This window comes from Asparagus officinalis, chromosome 4, assembly GCF_001876935.1.
Source record: "Asparagus officinalis chromosome 4, Aspof.V1, whole genome shotgun sequence".
Taxonomy (NCBI): Eukaryota; Viridiplantae; Streptophyta; class Magnoliopsida; order Asparagales; family Asparagaceae; genus Asparagus; species Asparagus officinalis.
Genome location: NC_033797.1, coordinates 67,386,551 through 67,398,329, shown reverse-complemented (window position 1 = coordinate 67,398,329; position 11,779 = coordinate 67,386,551). Strand labels below are relative to the sequence as shown.

General features: G+C 33.2%; 1 protein-coding gene across 1 annotated transcript; it reads left to right on the top strand.

The window, feature by feature from the left end:
• Window positions 7-1,992, top strand: LOC109835993. Its single transcript, XM_020403943.1, has 2 exons — window positions 7-198; window positions 1,584-1,992. Exons 1-2 carry the CDS (start codon window positions 25-27, stop codon window positions 1,797-1,799), a joined length of 390 nt encoding a protein of 129 aa, XP_020259532.1. The 5' UTR covers window positions 7-24; the 3' UTR covers window positions 1,800-1,992.

Here is an 11,779-nt window from a genome sequence, read left to right as displayed (position 1 = left end):
GGCGCCGCCTGTACTGATAAGGTCATGAGGTCGCTTCTCTCGCAGCCCGCCGTGGGCCCGCAAGCCGAGGAGCCGGAAGAGGAGGCTGGCGTTGAAGGAGGAGAGGGGGAGTTAGCCTTGAGCTCGTGTTATGAATCTGCGGCCGATGAATTGTTATCGGACGGCGATGATGAACTGGTGGCTACTACTACTACTAAGGTACAATTTCTGCCTTTTAATTAATCAGTTAATATAGTTGCCATTACCCGTCGTAATAATTTGCTGTCACTTTCTAACATTTCTTTCCCTTAACAAGATTATTTTTTAAATAAATAAATAAAAGTTTCAGCGGTTCTACAAATTAAGAACATACTTACTTAAATTGCATGCGGGCAAAATAGTAGATATATAGCAAGACTTATAACAAAGGCCTAGATGAAGGGGACGTGCACACGCCAAACGAAACTATCCTAGTTATAGAAAATAACACATGTTCATGTTTCTTGTTAAGAAATCTTTCCACGCCGCAATGCCAGTTATGCGTTTGGTGGCGGCCATGCGAAAAATTATCGGGGTTTTTATTAAGGGTCAGCTGTTGTCATGTTACACTTAGTTATCTTGGTGGTACTGCGTCGAGGCTGGATTTCTTGAGTGCGAAGCACCCTTTCGGATTGAATTTATGATTGCCAGAAGAGCTGAAAGCTCCTTCAAATTAATGGGGGGGTGTGTGGTCACCAAATATCCTTTTCAAGCCTTTTTAATTTAGCACTCTCGTACCTTTTAAGTTAATTAGTACATTGTGGTTAATGATTTTGTCTTTGTTAATACAGCTTTTAATCAATTCTCCATTAGCTCTTGAAAACCCACATCGAGTTCTATCAAATATTCATTACATAGGACTGATTGATCCACCTATCTGAATTAAAGTAGGTATGTAACTATTAACTGAAATATGTGTCTCTAAACTTTTTTTTTGGGGGGTATATTATTATGTTGGTATATATTTTGTGTGTTTACACATTCATATGATATGGTTGCTGCTTGGTATGTTGGGTTGTGAAGGTGGCGCTGGAAAGGATGAATTCGGATCCTCACTACTATTAAAGCACTAGAGAGATCATTACTTTTAATCACGATTGTTGATCATTTAGTATATCTCATGAATTGCACTCATTCCTAATTTGTATTCAAAATTAAAAAAAAAATATCTCAATTATCAACTAGATAACCAATGATTCTGATAGAGTAGTGGTCTCTTAACTACTACTTTTTTGATAGTGGTTTTTTGATAGTGGGCAGTTGACAGGATCCGACTCCAGAAAAGGATACTGAATAGCCTGGTCTATTTTGAGCCCAATTGATTCAAAATAATTATGAAGTCCAAACTTATTTAATGTCAATATGATTGTTCTCAAAATTGGAACTAAATTTTATGTCATGATTCCGTTAGAACTGAATGAATAGGAGACACTACCGTATAGTTTGTGTATATATTTCGAAATGAAACAAGTATGGAAGTTTATTGTTCTAAGTTTGGTTATTTAGAAGCTTATTAATTCCTTATGTTCATGTATGCTGAACATACAAACCTTGTTTTATTGTAGGGATTGTACGGTGAAGAAAATATATGGGAACAGATTTCTGCGATCCGAACCATAGTGGGTTATAAGAATTCCCGTCGTTCATCCTACATTGACGAAATCAGGGATCTTTATGTTTTCACTGGTATACAGCCACCTCTTTCCTTTAAGGATTCTTCGGATTTCAGAGAGATCGATGAGAAACTTCAGTGTTTGAAGTCTGTAGTCGGAATCAAATAAGGCGAAAAAAATGCAGAAATGTGGTGATATTTAGGTTCTTTGGATTGATCGCGAAGTTTAAAATTTTTTTTTCTTATGGAGCATTCCCTTTTGTTTTTTTTTTTTTGAGTAAGGCGGTCTTCAGATTTAAACATGCGCTCTGTTTCATCTTCAGAAATATTTCATTTGTGTTCTTATTTTCTCGTTCTTAATTATGGAAAAACCAAGAAACAAAATGTATGGTCAATAAAGCTTATACGGTCGTTTTTTTGGTAACTGCCTTATCCTTTTACCTATTTTGGGATAAATTCTAGAGCGCAAATCTTATCAGAACATTCTACCAAACTATCCCTCTTTTCATGTGTGTAGTTCAGAACATGCACCGGTCGAGGTGTTCTGATACGATGCACACACTCATCCCCTTGAACTTAAAAAATGTCCTTTAACCTTCCTAGCTTTTGAAAATGGCACAAAACCCCAAACTTTTGCAGCCAATAACGGCATAATGGGGTTTTCTAAAACTTTAAGAAAAGTTCATGGTGGGTTTTTTTCTAAATATAATGCTAAAAGTTGGGAGGTATGTTGAAAAATTGGTGATTACCTACTTGTGGTTTGTAGAAAAAAATGCAATTTGGGTGTTGCGTCACCCCAAAAATTAGGGAGAAAATTTACATTTCTAGTGTTCAGGTGGTTGACCTCAACATAGGTCAGCCTAGGGGTTTATGTGAAATTTACCCCGAAACCGATAGCAGGAGCTCAGCATAATATGGTCTGATTTGTGATTATAGTGTGATCAGGGGATTTTAGCAACGGTGTGAGCCTGGTAGGTTGTTGAGTCTTTGATTTGACGTTGGATCAACTTGTTGGACTTGCATGATATTTAATTAACGGGAAAATTGCTTTAAGGTAGCTGGGATTAGCAGTTTATGCATTGCCTCCCCTCAAGAAACGTGAAAAAAGACAATACTTCTTGGACTCAACTTTTCATTTATAGACCCCTTTGATTCTAGGTCTAAGTGGCCAGTAGGGTAATTCAAAGGGGTTTTTTTTTTATCAAAAGCCATCTTAAAAATAATGTAATTCTACATACATTATTTTTTAATTTTAATTTTAATTTATATATATATATATATATATATATATATATATATATATATGAGGAATATGGGTATGCTTGGTACCAAGCACAAAATTTGTGCTTTGTAGTGAGGTGGCATATTATCCTCCACTCATTCAAATGGGGGGACCATATTCACATGGGTTGAATGTGGTCCCCCAATTGAATGAGTGGATGGGAATGAGACACCTCACTACCAAGCACAAAATTTATGCTTGGTACCAAGTATACCCATTTTTCTCTCTCTCTCTCTCTCTCTCTCTATATATATATATATATATATATATATTTCTATATATATTATATAGAAAAATAGAGAAACTTGGTACCAAGTTGCTCCAAGCAACTTGGTAGTGATGTGGCCTAATCTTGTCCCTACATCTACATTAGAGTTGGCGAAGGTTGTTGATGCTCTATCTTTGAGGTGTGATGTAGGGCAAATTATGCCACATCACTACCAACATGCTTGGAGTAACTTGGTAAAGCTTCTCATTACTCTCATATGAGAAAAATGGAGGCAACTTGGTATTGATGTGCTAATCTTGCCCCTACATCACACCTCAAAGATAGAGCTCAACCACCTTCACCATTTCCTCTCTCTCTCTCTCTCTCTCTCTCTCTCTCTCTCTCTCTAATATATATATACATATAATATATATATATATATATATATATTAAATAATACTTATAAGTGGATTTGATTAATTACCTCTCAGTCAAACTTTTCACTGAAAATCTAAAATTAATAGTAGAAAACTCACATATAAGACATGTGACTCAGTATTTTTTATTATTTATGTCTTGTTAAGATTGTACCTTGAACTTGATTTTTGTAAGTTTATTTTTAGGTTTTTGGTTAAAATTTGAGTGGAAGTGATTGATTCCAATAAGAACCCACTTTGAAACTTGTTCGTGCAATTTGAAATTAAAAGATGATTACCATATTGTCCTATTTTAAGGTGGTTTCTGCAAGAGAAAAAAAAACCCATTTTTCATTTATCCATAAGTGACACTGAAAGCTCCGTAAATAGTAGGGGTGCTAAACCGTACCTATATCTGAGTGAATATCCATAACCATATCTATTAGCATATGAATATGGTTACTCAAATCTATAACCAATAGGATATAGTTACAGATATGGTTTTGTAGTGAAATATCCATATTCGTATCTAAAATATCCGAATACATATTAGTCATACTCTTACGATTGTTTTGATTATTAAATTATGAATTTGTGGTTAATGTTGATGATCAAGATGTCTAATTTTAGCTTTTTAGTTATAAGAACATATTAACGACCTCTTGTGTATCACATGAACTATGTTTTTCTTAATACTATCTGGTTTTATCATATCCGTTCTGTATGCGCATGCATATCCACTTATATACCCGCATCTATATACGTAAACGTATCCAATTTTAGCGATATGGATATGATAAGCATCATATCCGAGCCGTATCCGGACCGAATGCACCCTAGTAAATAGTCCCACTACTAATCCATAGAGTTTTAGTTATTTAAGCGTCTTTCATTAAAACCCAGGTCCTAACCCGTAGACTTAGTTATTTAACCATCTTTGATTAAAACCAGAGTCCTTTTCATTGTGTTTCTCAAATTGGAAACAATATCACAACAAAGAAATAATTAGATGTGGACAGATTACATCGTAAGTCCCTACGTGGAATTGTGTAGTTCACTCCATCTCCATAAAAAAGCATGGAGATTTGAGAATCAGAGAGAGACCAATATAGAATTAACTTGCACATAAAGTTGCTATAGCATCATTTTAAGGTTTAAAGCCTGCTGTGTATTTATTTATCTTAAATAGCATGACATCAGTGAGATCAGTGGGCCAATCAGGATTATCTTTGTAAAGTAGAATCAGGGGTTTAATCTTTATTCTAAGTTGAAATTTGATACTCTCCATTCAAATTGTAGGGATGTGGTACTCAAATCTTTGTGAATTTATAGAATAGTAACTGTTCATTGGGATCCCCATTATAAGATAATGAAGTTAACTGTTTGTAGTTGTTGAAGATTGATTAACGTAGCGTTGGTTTCGGCTGTTGGATATTTTTTTTTCTTGGGTTTTATGGTGCTTTACAGATCAAATAGACATGACAAATCTCTATGAAATCAAACCTTTTAATCTTTCTCTTATGGCGTTTCCTCTAGCGAAAAGAGGGTTTTCAGAATGTATACTAATGATTTCCAAAAAGTACTTGTTCACCTTTTCGTCAGCAAATAAATCTATGAAGTTTGAATTAAAGGTGAATCTTAACAAATCAATTAAGCTATATAAAGATTATTTTCTTGTTTATAATTTGTGGAAATTATGTCAATACCCCAAAAGTAATAACTTCATATGTTACAGCCCCTCTAACTTTTTCTCTTGTGCTGCAGCTCTTAAATTGGAGATTTATGTGCTGCACTCATTCTTTAGTAATTATTCTCTACTAACTAAGCATAGAGAGAATAAAAAAAAAAAAATCCCAAAATGCTCTCATCTCAGCTCTTCCATTCTTCTCTCTAAATCTAATAGTCATGACTTATCATTCCTCCTCTTTTCTAACGCATCTCCTTCCTCCTCTCCCCCTCTTCCTCCTTTTTCTCTCAGACACCGACATCCCCCTTCGCCACCATCGAATTTAGGTACACGCTCCGGTCATATTGTTGATCTGGGGGTATATATTATATAGAAAAAACTCAACATGATTCGTTTTTTTCTCCCACTAATTTTCCCCGCTCTCTCTATCTTTTCTCTCTATCTTTTCCCCCAAAAGCAAAACAAGCCCAAATTTGGTCGGCAATGACAATGACAATGACGAAACCCTCAAATTCGTCGAAGTTATCGTCGGAGGATCCATCAAACAACATATTGGTCTCCGATACTAAAGGCAAAGAACGAGGCGAAGGAGATGATGTTGGAGGAGGACGTTAAGTCTAATGAAATCCGTATTTTCTGTTTGAACATCGTGGAAAGATGAAATTTTAAAGAAATGCCGGCTAAATATGATTTTTTGATGATTTTTAATGTTAAGTTCAAATTCAAGGTGAAACATTAAGTCTGATGAGTTGGAAGTGAAGTTCAAGGGGTTGTATACTAAGTCTATTTAGTTGAATATTAAGTCCAAGGGAGTGTATGTTAAGTCTATTAGATTGAAAATAAGTCTAATTTGTTAAATATTAAGTATAATGGATTATATGTTAAGTCAAATTTGGTTCATTTTAAGTCTAATTTAAATCATGTTAAGTCTAATTCGGTTCATGTTAAGTCTAATTTGGTTCATATTAAGTCTAATTTGGTTCATATTAAGTCTAATTCGGTTCATGTTAAGTCCAATTAAAATCATGTTAAGTCTAATTCAACTTGTTTTAAGTCTAATTTCATGTTAAGTCCAATTTAAATCATGTTAATGTTAGACCCTAGGGGGGGGGGATGATTAGGATCTTATGCTAATCTAATCTGATTTTATGCCAATTAAAACTAATTCAAATATTATTCTTGCAAGATAGATATACAATATGATATGAGCAAGAGTATGCAATATGAACAAAGGAAAATATCCTAACAATGAGATATGCTATGAGATATATGCGAGGATATACAAATAATACAAGGGTAAACAATCTAAACTAGATAGTAACAATATAAGCAACAAGCAATATACAAAGGCGATATAAGATATGAACATAAAAATAAGTGCGCCAATGCAATCACAAACAAACGATATATTTACGGAGTTCGGTCCTCACGACCTACGTCTCCGCTCCTCACCTCGAGGAGATCTACACTATCACAACCGGGTTTTCTACGCTAACCCAAACAATGTTTACACCTCACAATAACACACTCTTACAATCACAATTTACACCCTCTCAAGTGTTGGTCTCTAGCCCGTGTCTCCCTCAAGTGTTAGGAATTACAACATACCTCTAGGCATTACCACCTACCTCACTCCTCTTGGGGCGACTCCGTCTCTCACCACACACTCCTCTCGGTGTACAAGTGTATTATAAAGTGATCTTCACAAATAGGCTCACAATATAACAAATGATTTGTTCTCTACAATAAACGAGAACTCAATTAAGCTCAAGGGTTGTGTGTGAACAAAGAGATATAAATCAAAACTAAACTCAATATAATTCTAGCTTAATAACAATGATAAACAAATTTATAAAAAAGTTAGAAATATAATTTAGAAAACTTCTCAATGGATCAAGAGATAGAGGGAGAATAGTTGGATGCTCAAACACTAATAGATGATCTCCTCAAGCTCTTGTGAAATTGATTTCACAAAATCAAACTCTTAATTGCTTAAAAGCTTCTTAAACAAACTTAAACCAAAACTTAAAACCATTGTTAAAAATTTCTTAAACTTGTTTAAAACACTCTCATGATGTATGAAATGATAAATACAATGGTATATATAAGGTAGAAGAAAACAAACCCAAAAACCCTAAAAAACCACTAAAAGATAAAATTCAGCAAGTTGTCGTTACTGTGCAACGGTAACATTGACGGTCGACCACGAGAAGCAAAGCTGCAAAACTGCTCTCTAGACTACAGATGGTTGACTGTGGTGATCGATCACACTGTAGCATGGTCGACTGTAGCGGTCGACCGTGAAAACTGACAGTTTCTGAAATCTGGAAATCTGCGTATCTGGCTTTGTAAAATCAATTAAAAATAGTAAATCAACTCCAAAAATCATGAAATTTTGAGAAAGTTTTATAAATATATATATATATAAACATGTTAGAGAAATAATTTTTGAAATATAACTTCCTATTTGTGAGAAATAATTGTTTGAACACAGATATACAATTTCTGAAAAATTGCTGAAACTCGTTTTTGTAAATTCAATTGAAAATAACAAAACAACTCCAAAATTAGTAAAACTTAGGAAAATGTTTATATATATGAAGATAAACATGTAAATGAAGAAAATTTTCAAATTATATTTCCCAATTGTGAAAACTCATCTATTTTGTAAAAAACATGCACGAATATGTGCATGAACATGAACTTATTTAAAACTTAATTTTGTAAATTCAATTAAACATGACAAATTAATTCCAAAATTGATAAAACTTTGTAAAACATTTATAAATATGAAATTGAATATGTTAGAAAAATAATTTCTCAAATTGAATTTCCCATTTGTGAAAACTCATGTATTTTGTAAAACTTATAAATACATGTGTACATAAACTTCTTGGTTTTTGACTATTGAGTTAAACAATGTTTTGAAACCTTATAAAATGATTTTATAGATTTAATAAAATATGTATATAATGGTTGTTAAGTCCAAAAGCCAATAACTCAATATTTTATCAAAATTACTCAAAATCAAGAATTGTGTGTATGTGTGATATAGAGCTCAAAGTATTAACACACATGTATAAACCATAAACTAATTTACCCAAGCTATCTTGATCTTCAATTAAGCTCGTCTTGGTAAACTTACGGATGAAATTTGAACTTGGATCTTTAACTTTAATTGTATTGACTTCATACCGATATTCCGCCAACCTCCATTAGATACGATCGTTGATGTTTGATTCCATCCATCCTCCGACACGTTGTTTGTCTACAATAAATAAGAAAACAAAAATACTAGACATGCAATATTAGTGGTAAATTATTTGTTAAACATCATCAAAACAAAGAGGCTAATGGTTAAGTCTAATTTAATTCCTTTTAAGTTTAATTTAAACTATGTTATGTCTAATTCAACTTGTTTTAAGTCTAAAAACAAGTTGAATTAGACTTAACATGAATCATGTTAAGTCTAATTTAAATTGTTTTAACTCTAATTTAATATTAAGTCTAATTTGATTCATGTTAAGTTCGGTTTGATTCATGTTAAGTCTAATTTAATTCCTTTTAAGTCTAATTTAAATCATATTATGTCTAATTCAACTTATTTTAAGTCTAAAAATAAGTTGAATTAGGCTTAACATGAATCATGTTAAGTCTATGTCAACTTATTTTAAGTCTAATTCCATGTTAAATCTAATCCGCCTCATGTTAAGTTCAATTCGCCTCATATTAAGTCCAATTCGGTTCATGTTATTTCCAATTTGGTTCATGTTAAGTCGAATTTGGTTCATGTTAAGTCCAATTCGATTTATGTTAAGTCCAATTCGGTTCATGTTATGTCTAATTTGGTTCATATTAAGTCTAATTTAAATCATGTTAAGTCCAATTCAAGTTGTTTTAAGTCTAATTTCATGTCAAGTCCAATTTAATTTATGTTATGTCTAATTTAATTCATTTTAAGTCTAATTTAAATTATGTTATGTCTAATTCAACTTGTTTTAAGTTTAAAAACAAGTTGAATTAGGCTTAACATGAATCATGTTAAGTCTATTTCAACTTATTTTAAGTCTAATTTCAAGTTAAGTCTAATTTGATTCATGTTACGTCTAATTTAATTCATTTTAGGAAAAATTGCTTCTAGGCCCCAAAATTCAAGTTTTAATGTGCCCCAGCCCCTCACATTTTTTAATGTGCTGCAACACCTATTTTTTTTGAAAAAACTGTATTTAGGACCCTCCATCATGATTTTAGCTCATGATTAGACATGTCAGCTCATGATTAGATATGTCAGCTCCTAAAATCCTAATTTTACCCTTTCTTTTTCTCATGCCAGCTCATCCCAGCTCATGTTAACTGTTATAGATAACATATTAACTATTATAACTTCATAAATATGTTTTAAGCTCAATGTGTGAACTGTAATAGTTAACATGTTATCTATAATAGTTAACATGTTACCTATAATAGTTAACATGTTACCTATAATAATTAACATGAGACACGAAGTTCCTCGAGACGGCGCTAGCGACGGAGCAGGGGAGGGAGGTGGGGGAGGGGGACCGGAGGAGGAGGAGGGAGGTGTAGGGGGGAGGGTAAAATCAAAATTTTGGAGGAGGTTGCATTGGAACTTGGAGAGAGGGGCCTGAACACAATTTTTTCAAATTATAGGGGTTGAAGCATGTTGGGGGAAGTTGCGGGGTAGGGGGTGGGGGCGGGGGCACATTGAAACTTGAATTTTGAGACCTTGAACCAATTTTTCTTTCCTTTTAAATCTAATTTCAATCATATTAAATTCCTTTTAAGTCTAATTTCAATCACTTAAGTCTAATTCAACTTGTTTTAAGTTTAATTTCATGTTAAGTTCAATTTAACTAGATTCAAAACAAGATGAATTAGACTTAAAAAGAATTAAATTAGACTTAACATGAACCAAATTGGACTTAATATGAACCAAATTATACTTAACATGAATCAAATTGGACTTAATATGAAATTAGACTTAAAACAAGTTGAATTAGACTTAACATGATTCATGTTAAGTCTAATTCAACTTATTTTTAGACTTAAAATAAGTTAAATTAGACATAACATGGTCTAAATTAAATTTAAAACAAATTGAATTAGACTTAACATGATTTAAATTGGACCCGAATTGGACTTAACATGAACCGAATTGGACTTAACATGAGCCGAATTGAACTTAATTAACATGAACCAAACTAGACTTAACATGAATCAAATTGGACTTAACATATAATCCATTACACTTAATATTCAACAAATTAGACTTATTATTCAACCCAATAGACTTAACATACAATCCTTTGGACTTATTATTCAACCCAGTAGACTTAGCATACAAGCACTTGAACTTCACTTCCAACCCATTAGACTTAATGTTTCACCTTGGATTTGAACTTAACATCAAAAATTGTCAAAAAAAAAAAAAATCATATTTACCCGGTATTTCTTTAAAATTTTATCTTTCCATGATGTTCAAACAAAAATTACAAATTTTATTAGACTTAGCATACGAGCTTCTCATCATCCTCCTCCAACACCGTCTCCTGCGCCTCGTTCTTCATCTTCAGTGTTAGAGACCGATATGTTGTTTGATGGATCTTCTGACGAGAACTTCGACGAATTCGAGGGTTTCACCATTACCATTGCCATTCCCGACCAAATTTGGGCTTGTTTTGCTTTTGGGGGGAAAAGAAAGAGAGAGCGGGGAAAATTAATGGGATATATTGAGTTTTTTCTATGTAATATATACCCCCAGATCAACAATGTGACCGGAGCATGCACCTACGTACGTTCGGTGGTGGCGGAGGGGGATGTCGATGTCTGAGAGAAAAAGGAGGAAGAGGGGGAGAGGAGGAAGGAGATGAGTTAGAAAAGAGGAGGAATGAGGAGCCACGTCCATTAGATTTAGAAAGAAAAGAATGGAAGAGATAAAAGCATTTTGGGATTTTTTATTTTTATTTTCTCTGTATGCTTAGTTGGCAGTGAATAATTGCTAAAGGAGGGCTGCAGCATATAGATTTCTAATTTAAAGGCTGCAACACATGAAAAAAAGTTAGAGGGGCTACAACACATGAATTTATTACTTTTAGGGCATTGACATAACTTTTCCTTATAATTTACAAGATAAGACTACGACAAATACCTTTTTTCCCCCAAAAAAACATTGGTTAGTTTTATCAAGAATAAGTAATGTTAACCTAAGTAATGTAGTTGTACTCTTGCTTGAAACACAATGTCATCAATATAATGCAAAACATTTATTTAAAGGGGTAAAGGGTTAACTCTCAATAGACCCATTATAGATCTATTTGTTGCTAATAAATTACGTATAATATTGGCCCGAGTGCAAACACCAGAGTGATCTTTTCTGAACTTTAAACAAAAATATAAAAAAAAAGCGACTGGGGTCGATCCTTGCAAGTAGAAAGAATTCACTCAAGAGTTATATTAGTAACCGGGTGATGCTGAGGGGTTTTTTTCACATTTAATATTTATTTAAAAGTAAAATAATTTTTATTCTAAGATATGGCAT

Coding starts and splice junctions, on each gene's coding strand:
- LOC109835993 (XM_020403943.1), top strand. CDS start 25: ATGAGGTCGCTTCTCTCGCAGCCCGCCGTGGGCCCGCAAGCCGAGGAG. Junction 199..1,583: donor TGGCTACTACTACTACTAAG/GTACAATTTCTG, acceptor GTTTTATTGTAG/GGATTGTACGGTGAAGAAAA.